This window comes from Lepisosteus platostomus, chromosome 5 (assembly GCF_059453375.1).
Source record: "Lepisosteus platostomus isolate fLepPlt1 chromosome 5, fLepPlt1.hap1, whole genome shotgun sequence".
NCBI lineage: Eukaryota > Metazoa > Chordata > Actinopteri > Semionotiformes > Lepisosteidae > Lepisosteus > Lepisosteus platostomus.
Window position 1 is genome coordinate 9423650 of NC_142615.1, and position 15902 is coordinate 9439551.

At 44.2% G+C, this 15902-nt stretch overlaps 1 protein-coding gene and 3 non-coding genes across 4 annotated transcripts; 1 reads left to right on the top strand and 3 right to left on the bottom strand.

Moving 5' to 3' along the window:
• Nucleotides 1-70: 70 nt before the first annotated feature.
• trnal-uag (transfer RNA leucine (anticodon UAG)) lies at nucleotides 71-152 on the bottom strand. The gene has a single exon. It is a non-coding gene; the product is annotated as a tRNA-Leu (tRNA).
• Nucleotides 153-3957: 3805 nt separating this feature from the next.
• Nucleotides 3958-4045, bottom strand: trnay-gua (transfer RNA tyrosine (anticodon GUA)). The gene is given in 2 exon segments: nucleotides 3958-3993; nucleotides 4009-4045. It is a non-coding gene; the product is annotated as a tRNA-Tyr (tRNA).
• A 777-nt stretch (nucleotides 4046-4822) lies between these two features.
• LOC148663203 (histone H4-like) lies at nucleotides 4823-5134 on the top strand. The gene has a single exon (XM_088633028.1). The coding sequence runs from the start codon at nucleotides 4823-4825 to the stop codon at nucleotides 5132-5134; it is 312 nt and encodes a 103-aa protein (XP_088489154.1).
• Nucleotides 5135-5440: 306 nt separating this feature from the next.
• LOC148663204 (U7 small nuclear RNA) lies at nucleotides 5441-5496 on the bottom strand. The gene has a single exon (XR_015938935.1). It is a non-coding gene; the product is annotated as a U7 small nuclear RNA (small nuclear RNA).
• Nucleotides 5497-15902: the final 10406 nt, after the last annotated feature.

Consider the following 15902-nt stretch of genomic DNA (forward strand, 5'->3'; position numbering starts at 1 on the left):
TTAACACCTCCTGCAGCCTAACAAAAAATACTTTTACTGATCGTATTGCAGGTCTTAAAACATTAACATTTGGCAGCGGTGGGATTTGAACACACGCCCCCAGAGAGACTGGAGCCTAAATCCAGCACCTTAGACCGCTCGGCCACACTACCTTCCTCCATGTCCATCTTCCTCACATTGCTGGCTTGGACTGGGGGGCTTCAGCTCTTGTCGTCGGATCTAATGATATCATGACATGTGGAAGTGACTGCACCTTCATCTCCCGAGATGCTTTCAATAGCACAAACGCTACTTTCACCGGCACAAACATAGCAATAACGAAGGAGGTGGGATTCATCCTTTGTGCTGTTTGTAGGGGCGCAACTCTACGTCGATCTACTGACTTGAAAAGCAAAAATCAAAATCCTCTCCTACTACTATTGCTTTTTTCATAGTTTCTTCAAATCCTTCATTTGAACGTCGATTTTGAAGGATATTGATGATAATACCACATAAATTGTGGTTTTCTTGTGATCGCCAATTTTATTCAAATATCAGCCTTTTTTACGGTTCCTTGCGTGTTTCACAAGGTATAATAGCCCCCCTCGCATCCTCAGCTAACATATTTTAAAATTACAATAGCTTATACAGCATGCATGTTTACATTTATATTAAAATTAAAGTAAATATACAAGAATACATACAGTACTAACCCAATAATTCTTGTCAGGTTCTCCAACAAATCTGCATTGTTATTTTAACATGTTTCAGCTGAGGGTGCAAAAGGATCATAAATGAATTTTCCCGCCAGCCATTCAAAGACCAAATTCCATGAGTGAACATTATTTTCTCAGAAGTTGCCGGCATTGGACTTTGCCGGTGGTATTGAATTATGTCCAAACTGTTGTAGTAGTTCCTTCTTGAAATTCGACACCTGCAAAGCACTCGTAATATCATAGGTGTTAAAGTTCGCTGAGTCTATTCGAGTCATGGTGTGTATCCCTGCCTATCATTGGGAGACGTGTAGCTTTTTTACACTCAGATTCCAATCTTCAATGCTTTATGTGAGAGCTTACATAACTTTCATTTTCTCACATTTTCTGACGACTGTTCCAAAGGGGCATCCTGTCAATTCCGAATACTTTTCAAAACTCTGCCTGCATGTTTGATTATTGTCATTTCATTTAAAAAAAGTTCAATATTGATCATAACTAAAGAAAATAATGATCGTGAACAAAAAAGGGATAAAGATGCGAGTCGATCTTGAATCACAGCTGGGTGATACGGGCTTCTGTTCTGATATGGTTGTATGAGAAACAGGAGGAATCGCCAATCTCCTATAGAACATGAGTTGAATCAGGAGTGAGACATTTCGTATACTCGTGCATATGTCAACGCCTGACCTACATCATAAAACTAACATTAAGTTGTCAGAGACATTAATTTATATACAAACAAGAGACAGACCAAGTAATAATTCTACATTAGTTCAGGTGGGTAAACCTGAACTAACTAACTAATAAACCTATTAATAATTCTACATTAACGTGTCCTACACTGTTCAGACTAATTGACATGGTCTGATTCAGAGCCTGTGCAGTTCGTGCTAATTACAACAACGACAGTTCTGAACCCTCATCACCGAACTGAGCACAAGTTCAGCTGTTCTCCAGTTTTGTTATGCATGGTTTTTCATTGCAATTGAGTTCAGAGCTGGAGCTGATCTCAAGACAGTACAGTGTTTTGGGTAAGTTGTCGACGCAGGAGGCTGCAGACAACTTACCCAAAGTGTTTTCTATAGCTTTCAGGTGCAGTTCATTTATATAAAAGAATGTAAGTGGTATAAACTCAACAAGCCAGATGGCAATCGAACCTATAATTTTCTGACACGAGGCCTAACGCGTTATTCATTACGCCACTGACCCTGCTATTATAGTGTTAAAAAAACGCGTTTTCTACGTCTGTTTAAAAATCACTAAAAAAGACAAAGGGCTTGTGTGTTGCGCTAAAATTCCGCTTCATTTCGAATGCAAATAAAAACCGCTTTGTTCCGTGAAATCATACATTTGTCACATCCTTCATACTATACTTCTCTCTTGTATTAGTAAAGCATTTTGATTTAAACTGAACAATATATTGTAACGCAACAAGGGCTCAGGCGGGCGCCGTCGCCGCATTAGGTCGGCCCCCCACCGTCGGGGGCTCGAACCCGGGACTCCCATGTCTCTCTGCAGCAACCCAGCCCGGTGAGCTAAAGGGAGATCTCCCCACAACCCACGGGCTGTGGTCCTGCTATCACAGGGAAGGGCGGTGACGTCACCTGCTCTGGTACACCGGCTCTTCCACAGTGCCTGTCGGCCGTAAGCGTTACACTATGAAAGGTTTCATCTATACACTTACACATAATAAGTATACGAATAAATACTCGGAAGAAGCCGCAGCTCAGGTATTAGAGAGATTTAAAATCGGATCGGAGGATTTAGAGTCCAGACTGCAAACCAACAGCTGACACAGGTCTTTTATAGAACCGTTTTGATTTCCTCTACTTTGTCCACGTGACGTCATTGTCCTGCTCGCAGCCGAGCCCGACACACGTCTGGTTTCTGTCGCTGGGCGCTCACCCTGCAGTCCATGCGGGTCCTGATACCCCAGTACAATGACGGGGACGCTAAACTGTAAACAGGTGCCGTCCTTCGGCTGAGACGTAAAACCGAGGTCCTGACTCTCTGTGATCATTCAGGAGAATGGTGGTGGTGGAGGGGAGTCCCCATTACCTGTAAAGCGCATTGAGTGGAGTATCCAGAACAGTGCTATATAAGTGTAAGCAATAATGATGATGATTATTATTATTATGTAAAATGCAATAAAAAATAAAACAAAATATCAAACTTTGATTCAAAATAGATTAATATAAAACTGATAAAGCTAATGCTTTTTCAGGGCAATATCTACTTTTTTTTTTAAAAAGCAAAGTCTGTCGCGACTGAAAGTTAGAGAAGGTATACCAGCGGGTGCCTTCATATCGTGAGCGTCAGTCTAGCCCGTAGCTGCGAGAAGGTTAAAAGCGCACAAGTGATTTATCTTTCGTCAAAGTAACTGCCGGAGCAGTAAGATGCAGAGCACAATCCAGCAGCTGTAGACGATGTTCTGGGAAGAGCTAATTCTGTTTTCAGCACAGGGAGTGAGAATGAGCTCAGCCCGGCTCCCAGCAGAATCTATCCTGGTTTGGTTACAGTGAGTCTGAGGCTCTTTGGATCGTAACGTAAAAAAAACAATTGCTCACATCGTGTGACTTCCACGACAGGAAGGAAAGATATCACTTTAAAAAATCAGAACTGAAGATTTGGATCCGGGGCCTCATACTTATAAAATTATTAAAATAATAATTATCAAAATATCAGATTGTGTTTCTGCAAAATTTCGTGCACAGTACGCCATTTTTATCTATAACAGTCACAACGAGGGCTTTACACGCAATCTGGGGTATTTTCCCCTTTTATATTTTTGCCACTTTATATCGAACCTGTTATACTCCCAGAAGTGCACAGTAGCTTGTACTTAATAAAAATGTACAATTCACCGCTGGTATAAACAGATGTGTGCCGTGTTTGCCTTTGCAAGCATTTGTTTAAAAAATAAGTTCACAATACGATAAAAACACAGAAAGCACAAACTTTATAATACAACGATACAAAATCAATACCAAATCATTATGCCAATTAAGTAACTATCCTTTGAAAACAGAGAACACCTTTATATCTACAAAAAACTTGACATTTGTATGTATTTTTGAATTACAAAGCAGACAGTGTAGTCCCTTAATTCAAAGATCAGATCTTGGCCAAAAAAAGACAATCAGACGTGGGCTGAATTCGGAACAGGAGCCTTTGCTTAGTCGATTATTGAGCTTTTGATCAATGTCTGAATAAAAAAGATTCGCTTTTTTAACTCTTTGATTAAATTACATGAAAAGCACCTTCCTTCGAGCCGGAATCGAACCAGCGACCTAAGGATTCCCTGTTGACCCCACTACAGTCCTCCGCTCTACCAACTGAGCTATCGAAGGGATGCTGTGGCATTGCTCTCTGGCACATACTGCCCAATGAAGTAAAATGTGAAATGGGTGATTTAAATCCCACTTCGACATCAAGTTTCCAACTCGTTTCCTTAGTCTCGTTTCCGAGTTCCTTAACTCGTTCCTAATTTACCTTGAATTTAAGCCACGAACCAGGATTCTACAGTATAAACTTCCAGGGATATTACAAAATGTTTGATGGGGCATCAATCATTCCAGGTGGAAATTGATTCCTTTTTTTTCTCGAGGGATCATATTAAACATTTCATTAGTATCGAGAGGAGGATCACCAGTAGACACAAAACAAACAGTTTCTTTCTGTCTTTATTAGAAAGTAGCGTTTGTGCTACATTAATAATATTTTCGTGGAAATAAAGAAGTTGTAAATTTTAAAAATTTATATTTGAATCGAAATGTGGTTTTGAGTTAAATATTAGCGTGTTCATGTAATTAGTTTGTGTTTGTCATTACTATATATATTGCCATGTTACTAGAATTTATAACTGAAGTTTACTAGTTGTGTTTTGTATGATGATTAGATATTTGAATACTATATTGTATATAATTTATAATTTGAACTACATATTGTTCAGGTGTGAATAATTGTATATTTTAAGAATACGTTTCTAAAACAAATCATTGGCTTTATTTACTAGTTTCTACACCTATAAAAATCTTTCTTTGATGTATAATAGACATCAAAGAAAGATGTCTATTATACATCAAAGATGAGCAGTGTGTGTCGTGTTCACAGCTGATAACTAGAAGATGTCTGGAAGAGGCAAAGGCGGAAAGGGACTCGGGAAAGGAGGCGCTAAGCGTCACCGTAAGGTTCTCCGTGACAACATCCAGGGAATCACCAAGCCCGCCATCCGCCGCCTGGCTCGCCGTGGGGGAGTGAAGCGGATCTCCGGGCTGATCTACGAGGAGACCCGCGGGGTGCTGAAGGTGTTCCTGGAGAACGTCATCCGCGACGCCGTCACCTACACCGAGCAAGCCAAGAGGAAGACCGTCACTGCCATGGACGTGGTGTACTTGCTGAAGCGCCATGGCCGCACCCTGTACGGCTTTGGAGGCTAAACAGGAGCGGAGCTTCACTACTGGACCCCGACGTATAAACCCAAGTGACCCAGTGACATTTGTCACTGCTGAGGTTGCTTTATGGGTCTATTTTCTATACCGTGCTGATCAATTGGAAATCAAATTGCAAAAAAGACCCGTTCCCACACCTAAGGTCAAATATTAGGAATCAAAACTGCTAGAGTGTATGGAAGCACACAGCTTTATCAAGATTTCCAAGTGCAAGATCTTTTTATTCATAAAAGACCCTATTTATGTTGTATGAGAAATATTAATATTAATACAGAATCTTTTTTCACCAAATAAATGGGCTTCCTGACTTCAGAAAGCCTTCTAGACAAATACTAAAAGAGCAAAAATTCAATTTGGTAAATGAAATGAAAACACATACCCTACCAAACCTTGAGTACAGGCCATTCAGGATGATAATACAAAACCATTTATAATTCAACAAATAAAACCTGTCAACTGGTAATCACCACTTATCATAAAAAAATAAGTAGCAATACACAGTAGGGGACTCTTGGGTGCAAGTTAAATCCATGCAAGAAGGGGGTTTAGTGTTATATTTCCAAATCAGATATGCAAATGAGAGATCTGCCCCAGCCACTCCCAAAGCTCCCTTGGTCTGGAATGGAGCTGCTCCCCTCTTCTAGTTATTCACACTGGAGTTAGGTTACATATTAGCACATTTCATCTAACAGTTGCTGCAGAAACAAAAACGTAAACAAATGACCTGGAATGTGACCACACCTATTAGAATGTAGTTCAACAGATAACTTGTAAACCTTGTCATAAGATTTTTTTTGTTCTACAAAATATACTTTATTCCGCAAAAAAAAAACATCTCAAAAGGAACATCTCACACATATTAGCACTCCATGTAATAAAAAACAACGGCGGAACGGAGATTGATTGTTCATTATCAATCTTTGCAAGTGGGGGCGGATTTGCGCAATTAAGAGAGTCCCTCCAAACCTACCACTTGCTATTGTCCTTTAATCCCTGTATAGGGCCCAAAGTCCTTTCCAGCGCTCCCTCGCCGTGGGGTAACCCCATTTGGTGACGTGGTGCTTCGTCTTCCTCCTGAGGTCCGCCAGGATCCTCTCCTCCAGCTCCCTCGCCCCCCACTTTATGTTGTGCCGGATGAGAGTGTTCCTCGCCTTCCACAGTCCTTGTTTTGTGAGGGACAGCAGCAGCCCCCGCAGGTCCTGTGTCCCCTTGTCCAGTCCGGTGGGTGCCAGCCCCCAGCAGAATGTACTGGTAACTGAGCACTGCATCCGTTCCCAGGAGTTGCATAATGTTGTCCATTCTGCCCCACACCGCCTTGGCGAAGAGGCAGCTCCAGAACACGTGCTCCTGAGTCTCCTCGACAAAACACGCGTACCGGGGGCAATGCGGATTCCTGGAGATCGAGTGTCTGTAGAGGACCTTTCTGGTAGCCAGTCTCTTGTGTACAGCCATCCAGTTGAGGTCCTTCAGTTGGTTTCCAAGTTCTTTGGGCTGCGTCCTTTCCCAGACTTGTCTTTGTACAAGTCTCTGTGGTTGGTGCAGAGCTCTGGCTGTCTCGTGGCCTCGTACCTCCTGCTCCACTTGACAGCGCGGATGTAGAACTCCGGTCGCCTTCTGCCTTGGGCCCAGTGTTTGACCACTGGACCAAGTGCCTCATTGGGACGGAGAGCCACAGCCTGACAAAGTACTCGTACTTGTGGCCGATGGGCTCCCGCTGCGCCCGACAGAAGTTGCAGAAAAAGATGCAGTCGAGTTTCAGGGGGAAATGTGGGACATCTCGACCCCCTTTCTCGATCGGCTGACACATCCGGTTTCTCGTGATGTACTCGTACTTGCCGCCCCAGACGAAGCCAAAGATCATCCCTTGCAGCTCTCGTCTGAGTCTGGCCAGCAGCGGGTACACCGCAGACCCAGCATCGCATTCACCTTGGCGATCCTCTCGGTCCGGTTGATGGTCTCGTTGTCCTAGCTCTTGAAGGAAACCCCCAGTATTTTGAGAGGCTCCGTGCAGAGCTCGAGACCCTCCGGCTCCGTCGTCCTGTGCTTTCAGGGCCCGGAGAACTTCAGTTTGCTCTTTCGGCGGTTGAGCTTCGACCCCAAGGCTCTGGAGTATTGCTCCATGACCTGCAGGGCTCTTCTTAGCCCCCTGTCCGACCTCAGGAACAGCATCGTGTCGTCAGCGTGCTGGGAGATCTTCAGGGCTTCCCCCGCACCTCCCGGTATCTCCAGGCGGTTGATGACAGGGTCCCGTCTCACCGCCTCTGCTAGGGGCTCTGTGAAAAGAACATAGAGAAGGGGTGAAAGGGAGCAGCCTTGTCATACTCCGGATTCCTGGGGAATGAAATCCCCCAGGTTTCCTTTCACGTTGACTCTGCTGCCTATGTCAGAGTACAGTATATTAATCCAGTGGCTGAAACTCTCTCCGAAACCGAAGCGTTCCAGCACCCTAAACAGATAGCTATGGTTCACTCTGTCGAAGGCTTTCTCCTGGTCCAGTCATGGGCATATTCCGGTCCTCGCCCCAGGCGCTGGTGTCTCTGGTCAGCTGGAGGTTCCAGCTGACGGATCGCCCTTCCACCCACACGTCTGGTTGCTGTGGATGATGTGGGGAAGGGCGGTTCTCAGTCTGGCGGTCAGAAGCTTGGACGGGATCTTTACGTCCATGCAGAGCATCGTGATCGGCCTCCAGTTTTTGAGGTCTTCGGCATCTCCTCCCTTAAAGAGCTGGGAGGTGATGCCCTTCCTCATGGTGTTTCCGAGTTTCCCCCGCGGAAGATCTCCTGCACCACTTCCACCAGATCTGCCGCCAGGGTGTCCCAGAAGCATGTGTAGAATTCCTTGGGGAGTCCATCCGGTCCCGGCACCTTGCCATTCTCCATGGACAAGAGCGCAGCCTTCAGCTCCTCGGCCGTGATTGGACCCTCCAAGTCCTCCCTCACCTCCTCTGGTACTCGTGCCTTCAGCCCCTCCAGAAAAGCATCACCTGCCTTCACCTCTGTCTGCTTTTCTGAAAAGAGCTCCTTGTAGAAAGTGGTGGTCGCTTCTACCTTGTCACTCTCGTCCAGCACTTCCTCTCCATCTCCCCGTCTCAGGCTGTAGATCACCCTCTTTTTCTGGGCTTCTCGGACCTGATTGAAGAAATAAGAGGAATAGGTTTTATTATTTTCATAATGCTCCCTTTGTGCCTTGACCAGGAAAGCCTTGGCTTTCTTGGTGTGCAGCTTGCGGATCCTTTCCTTCAGGTCCCATGCCCAGGCTGAATTGAAGGCTCCTCCCCTGTTAGCCAAGCTGTACTCCTCCTCTAGTTGTTTCGGGAGTTGCGCAGCTTCCTTCCTCTCCCTGGCCACCTTCCGTCTGCAGTACGTCTGCGCCAGCGTTCGGGTCCTGTCCTTCATGAACTCCCACCATTCCACCACGGAGCTGTAGCCATCCTTCATGTCGACCCAGCTTGCGTAGTCTTTACTGAACAGTGCCCTGAAGTCGTCTTCCTCCAATATCTCCCGGTTCAGCTTCCAATACCGACGACCGAATGCCGGCAGGTTGGTGTTAGCCACCACTGTCACGCACTCATGGTCGGAATACCACTCCGGGGACACCGTCGCCGACTCCAGGGAGCAGGTCGTGTGCAGAAAGATGTAGTCCAAGGCGGCTGCACACTCCCCGGGAGTTTTTCCCGTCGTTAGGGCGGCACCGTCTGAAACCGTCTACCAGGGAGAACTGCTTGAGTAGCGACTCCAGCTCTGCTGAGCTAGCGTCGCTCCCCTTCTCCCGGTCGACGTTGAAGTCCCCGCCAAGCACCACCTGTCTGTTGGTGGTGCAGCAGCTGGCCAGGTCAGCAAACACTTCCTTCCGGAGAGAGGGTTCCATCGGAGCATAGACGTTAATTGCTCTCAATTTCTGCCCCCTCCAGTCGATGTCTACGACCAGGATCCGGCCCTGCACCACCGAGAAGGAGGAAACCAGCGTCATCTCTGGGTTTCCGAGGAGGATTCCCACTCCGGAAGAATGGACCCCTCCTACGCTCCAGCATGATTCTCCCTTCGTCCATTCCCTGCTGAATGTCAGCTTGTCGCTTTCATCCTTCAGGTGGACCTCCTGTAAGAAACAAACTGAGAAAGACTTTGAGGCCAGATCATGAAAGACTCCCCGTCTTTTCACCGGGTCTCTTAGCCCTCTCACGTTAGTTGTTAGAAAGATAAGTTTCACAGTCATGATTAAACAAGTGAAAGTTGAACCTCCTCTCTTTGTGCTTACAGTGGGGAAAACTTGGGATTCTACATCTGGGCACTGTTTAGCCTAGATGTAACTCCTCTTGTTTGGGTCCTGGGGGGAATATGCTGGGCTCCCTCCAGGTCTCGCTGGGGACTGAAAGGTAAACATGCTGGACAGGTCCAGCCCTACCATCAGTCCCGGCTCCAGGGCGGCTTCAAAGTAATCCTCGTCTTCCTTGAGGATACTCTCCACCACCATTTCGGGAAGGCTTTTTTCTTCCCTTTCTCCAGGAGTTTGGGGGACCTCCAGTTGCTCCTGGGCCTTGGGGGAGGGGGTTCCGACTTCCTGGGCTGCCTCTTCCTGTTGTTCCTGGGCCTCAGGGGAGGGGGTTCCGACTTCCTGGGCTGCCTCTTCCTGTTGTCCCTGGGCCTCGGGGGAGGGGGTAACCTCTTCCTGGGCTGCCTCTTCCTGTTGTCCCTGGGCCTCGGGGGAGGGGGTAACCTCTTCCTGGGCTGCCTCCTCCTGTTGTCCGTGGGCCCTGGGGGGGGAGGGTTTCCATTTCCTGGGCTGCCTCCTCCGGTTGTTCCTGGGCCTCGGGGGAAGAAAGTTCCGTTTCCTCTAGGAGGAGGAAACAGTTCTCCCTTACCACTCTTTTCTTTTGTCCTTCCGAAGGTGGATCCTCTTTCCCTTCTTGCTGGGAGTTATCCAGGGCCCTTCCTCCGGTCAGCCATTTTGTCCGTTGTCCTGGCGGCCATCTTGAGGCACTGGTGCGGCTGGGGGTGTGGCCTTGGCAATTTCGGTTCTCTGCGGGGGAGGTGCAGGTTCTTTGTTCTCACCTCTCTCCCTTTGTCTTGAGACCGGTTTCTGCCGGTTGGCTTCCACCACCTGCGCAAAGGAAGGTTTGCTTACCTTGCATTAGTGAAGGAGGTGTCCCTCGGCGCCGCATCCATCGCACTTTTTGGCTGCCCGGCAGGTTTTTGCCAGGTGCCCCTCTTTGTTACAGTTGTGACATCTGACGATGTCACACGTGTTCTCTTTGTGGCTGGACTGTCTGCACTTCTTGCAGAAATCCGGCATCCTGGGGTAGTAAAGCTACCCCCTGTCGGCTCCGATGTTGAAGTGGGCCGGGGGGTGCTGGAAACCGTCTACGCCCTCTAGGTCCTCTTTCAGGAGGACTCGGTACAGGTGTTTGCTGTACCAGACGCCACAACTGTCCCTGATCTCCGTCGGTTTGTCCACCACAGTTACATACCTCCCTAGGTACGCTGTTACCAGTTCCATTGGTACGTAGGGGTTGTATGTGAGGACTTTTAATGGTCCTCTGGTTTGTCTTCCTCATAGGCTCCGGCCTGAAATCAGAGAAACCGGGGTGCTTACCTTTTTCATTTGATCATTTTCGTTGCCTTTTCATATGAGGCGTCCGTGGCCATGTAGGCCTCCATGTATCTCTCTGCCTTGTTGTCTTGCAGGCAGTAGAGATCTCCGGCCACCAACTGCAGGATCCCTCTTAGGAAGGTAATGAAAATGGATTTCGCAGTTAGCATCGTCTCTGTTTTCTTGGTCCAGTGGAACCGGATCAGTGTCTTCTTGTCTGCCATCTGGAAAGGAGAAAAAAGAAAAAAGGAGAGAAAGAGAGAGAGCAAGGTCCTGTGGAGAGGAGGGTTTAGCTGCTAAAGGAGCAGTGAGGGAGCCCTGGCCTTTGTCCTTGTGGGCAAAGCCCAGCTAGGTGCAGGCGCAGGAGGAGAGAGAGAGAGGGAGAACATTGCTGCCGGATCCCTCCCAGCTCAGCTGCTGCTTGGCCTTAACCCCCTGGGCTCAAGCTAGGGCGATACCAGCTCAAGCGCTCTTCAGGATCTTCGATCGCCTTCTAGAACTTTGGAAAGACAAGAACTGCGGGCATGCCACTTGAACTTGATCTTAGCCAAAAGGCCAATAAAATTGGATTCCAGCTCACTGGCCCTGCAAAACTTAGTTCAAGACTTTAAACTCTCAGACACATATAGATGTATATATCCCACAACAGCAGGATATACATGGTCAGGGAGGAATAGCAGCTCCAGAATTGACTATTGCTTTGTCTCAGAGAGAGAGTGAAAGTTGTTGGGGTCACTCTTCAGCCTGTCTTCTTCTCAGATCATCAGGCTTTAGGTACGCTGGGCAAACGTTCCGAGGTCAAATTCTTCCAGCACGGGGTACCTTTAAAGCGGAGACGACGGCACCAAAATTTTTTGGCGCGCCTTCTCTTTAAAGCCCTGGCCAAATATGAAGACAGTACGTACAGTTATAATTCAAACGGAATTAAAAACTACACATCCCAGTAACCATGGTGGTGCTTGTGATCATTGCGTTTAACCAACGAAACAGGGCGAAAAATCAGTCACATGACTTTGGGGCAGAGTTTCGAAAGCTTAACCTATCAGCAACAAAGCGAAATTTACACGATAGGCTACCTCAAACTGTCAGTTACACGACTGCGTATGTCGCTTAAGCCACTCCTATTTGGCATTTTAGTTATGGAGGCGAGAAGACGCCCCCCCCCCCCTCTTTGGGTGCCTGATTTGCCGCCATCTTTAACCGCTTCGTGTCCAAATCGCAGTAGCTACGCATACGAAATAACGTTCATCCCAGCTACAAAACATATATATTTTTGTGGTAAGAGGGAGCAAAACATCAGTATTTACTGCTTTTAATTAGTGTACGATTTATAGTTGAAATCTGAGCCTAAATATAAAGTTAAAATCTCGACAAAGCAATGTAGGAAATACAGAGAAAATAAATCCTTTCTGACATCTAAAATCAGTTTCGATCAAGGTCTCTAAAACGAACAAGAAAAAGAGGATTTTCGGAGGGCAATTACGCTGTATTTATAGAGAATAAGTGATTTATGATCAATCTAATTTCTTGTTCGTTTAAAACAGTGAAATGTCAGCTGCAAAAGATCGCACCAGAAACAGCACTCTCTCTGCCTGTCATAGACGTTCAGGAAAGGCTGAATGAAGTCATGGTGATCAATAATAACAGTTGTAGGACAAGAAACAAAAGATAGTGAAAACTTAAGATTTTTAAGGCTAAAACTCAAATTCATTCTACAAATTAAGGCAAATGAAAATTCAGGACGTGAAAGTGCTAGAGGTGTAAAAAAATACAAAAATGCACATGAGCAAAACGTTTTAGAAATGGAGCAAACAGAATAAAAGCCATGCCTATAGTACAGAAGAGGGATGCAGGAACACTTGCTTAGATATACAGAAAAATCACAAAAAGGTGTATGTTACAAAAGAACATGTAAACATGTACATCAATTTCCCTTCGCGATCAATAGTCTTATCTATAAACATGAAACAGAGTGAGGAATCAGAAATTAGCATGCATAAAAAACAGCAATTCTGTCAGTGAGCCCTAAATAAATTAATAGCAACTATGGTTTCATGGAGGGCTTCTCAGATAGTTGGGCATTTAGGTAAACTGCCAGGTGAAAGGACTTGTAAACATATTTTGTTAAAGCAAGTCAGTTTTTTCCGCAACACATAAAAGACATTTTTCCAAGAAAGTTTAGCCTTTGTCACTAATGAAACCACTAAATAAAGACATAAATATAGAAATCTTAAGATTCGTTTTATTTAATGTTGGTAGCAGGATGAACTGTCAGGTTGAGCTAAGAATTGAGTTATTTCAAGATGAAAATTTTCAGAATAATTGCAAATCTAGCAGGATAGAGAAAGCACAGAAAACTGGCAGTTAGATTGATCAGATTAGTATGAAAAGTCATTTAGCAAAGGGAATGAGAAGAGTGACAAACTAGTATACTTTAGATCTTTTTTTCTGAACCAGGGAAAATCTGATCATGTTTCCCTATAACAATAATAAAAAAACTTTATTTTATATATTACCATTAAAGGTGGCATCTCAAAGCAATACAGTAGATGTAAAAACAGATAAAAGGACCTCAGATTACAAAGTAAATACATATAAGAAAGACAAGCAGTTAGAGGTGCTACCAAAATTAGAAAATGAAGCAGATACAGACACTAAGTCTTCTGAAAAGAAAGGTTCTGAGGTTAGATTTAAATGCACTCAGGGTACGTGACTGATATCACTGGGAATACAAATTGAGAGCTCTGGGGTGCAGCTAGAGAAGACCCTGTCACCCACAGAATGTAGATGTTCTTGAGGACAGCTAGAAGACCAGAGTCAAAAGGACAAAGGTGGGGGAGTAGACAGATAATAAGCCATATACTGTAGGTACAGAATGAGGATGAGGAATTTGAAGTTGACTCGAAACCTGATAGGTAACCAGTGCAAGGACTTGAAAACAGGTGTAATGCATCCCTGATAGGATTCTTGCTGTCATATTCTGAACATATTGAAGATTGCTCAGTGTGGATTTAATTTCCCCAGTGAACAGGATGTGCATTTATTAATTCTAGGAAAAAAAGCCTTTCTTAATTTCTCTAGTTCCCTTTAAAATAAACTATTATCCCACAATGCAGAGTATTAAATGGCCAGTATTTACACATGATATTTGTGATTTAAAGAAATTAACACAAGCAGCTTTTGGGGATTTAAGTGTTGGCTGAGTTATTGCAGGATAAAAGACTAGAGATGTTGGTAAGAAGAAGATAATTTTGGGAAAGCTAAGGAATACACTGATAACAAGAACACTTCCTAATGGGGTTAGGCATACTTTTGATGAAGAGGATGAAGTTAACAGACTGTATGTTTACATAGATACTGAAATGAGGATTGTATTTTAGATTTTGTGCAGTTACTAGTATTGAACTGTGTGTTGGATGCACATGAATTGAAGGAATTGGCAAACATCCAATTCAGATCCACAGAGCCAGCATATTAAGATGTTTTTAATTAGAGGTAATTTGTTTAAATAACTAGGTATGGATACTGATGTGCATGAGAGGTGAAAGGCCAGCACTATAAAATATTTTATTCTCAGTGAGATGCTGCCATTTCATAGTGGGTTTCTAACACTGTGTATAGTTCCATCTATTTCTAATCTCTTTATCCAGTACAGAGGATTTGGAGCCTATCCCATTAAGCAAAGGACACAAGGCAGAATACACCCTGGACATAGCGCCAGTCCATCACAGGACAGACAGACACAAACACACACACACCAGGGCCAGTTTTCCCATAAACCAATTAACTTACCAGTATGTTTTGGAGTGCGAGAGGGAGTCATATCACACATATGGAGAAAAACCATGTAACCCAGAGAGAACATGCAAACCCCACACACACAGGATGGGAGGAATTGAATCTAGGACCCCAGTGCTCCAAGATAGCAATGCTAACCACTTTGCCACCATTATAAATGGATGGATATCTTAGTTATCTTTCTAGTTCACAGGTTTGCATGCATAATTTAATTTTGAAAGGCGCTGAGACATCAAGTACTACTGTTGTATTTATGAAAAAGAAACAAAACAAAAAGCATACTAACAACTATGCCATCCTACTCTTTAGTTAATACAATTTATAATTTATAAACAGTTAACATTGTTAGCAAAATATTTTGAATTATATTTAACCCTATTTCTTCTTCAGTTTTGTATTTAACTTATTATATGATATATGACTTATTAGTCAGATTTAATGTATATTTGAACAATGAAAATATATTTTTACAAGATGCGGGGGAAAGTGCAACAACTTATTACAGTGCTAAATTTAATATTGATTGCTAATAGTTTATGCTAACACCTAACTTTCTTAATTAGGTGTAATTAAAACAGTGAACTAAGTGTAACATACCATTCAGAAATACAATCGAGAATAGTTTTGTGGTGTTTGTATGGATGAAACGTTTCTAAAATGTATAACATAACAAAAATAAAGACGAATGTAATCTGTAATCTTTCCAATTGTAATGTCATTAGACAGAACAAGAAGTTTCTGCTTTGTCTAAGGATGGTATCAAAAAGTAGTCTAGGTGGTGAGAAAGCTGTGCTTGATAATTAAGTTACTTAAAAGTAAAAAGAGATGCTTCATATTGCTTGATTAATTTTAAAAACTAAGTTATAAATGCAGACGCGATCGCTGCCATAAGCGCTCCAGGCAGTAGAACGTTCGTTCTGTGCTGCTGAGCTCCGCGCCTCCTCCCTCTCTCTGTGCCGCGCCCCTCTCTGACGGAGCGCAGTGGGCGGTACGCTATTTTCAGAGCCTCTGATTGGGAAAAAAAGACCTGCTGATGAGTTTCACACAACAGGAAGAGAAAAGAATGGGATTTTTTCTCTTCGAAACGTGTGTTGTCTTTATGAAATTCGTGAATTTTAAACGTTTAATTAAGAAGTAAAAACCTTACAGCGTACACAGAGATTCTGAGCTGATCACGAGGAAGAAAAATCACCCATTTTTCGCGCATAAAAAGTGGTTTTTAACTCTCGAAACCCATTTTTATAGGTTTTAAAGTCGTGCAATGTCTAAGTTGAGCAGGAACACATCATTATATCTCGTTTTTTATTTCTTTTTTAAAAATTTTAAAAATCGTTTGCCCAGCCTACTTTAGGGTGTAGAGTGGAACTCAAGG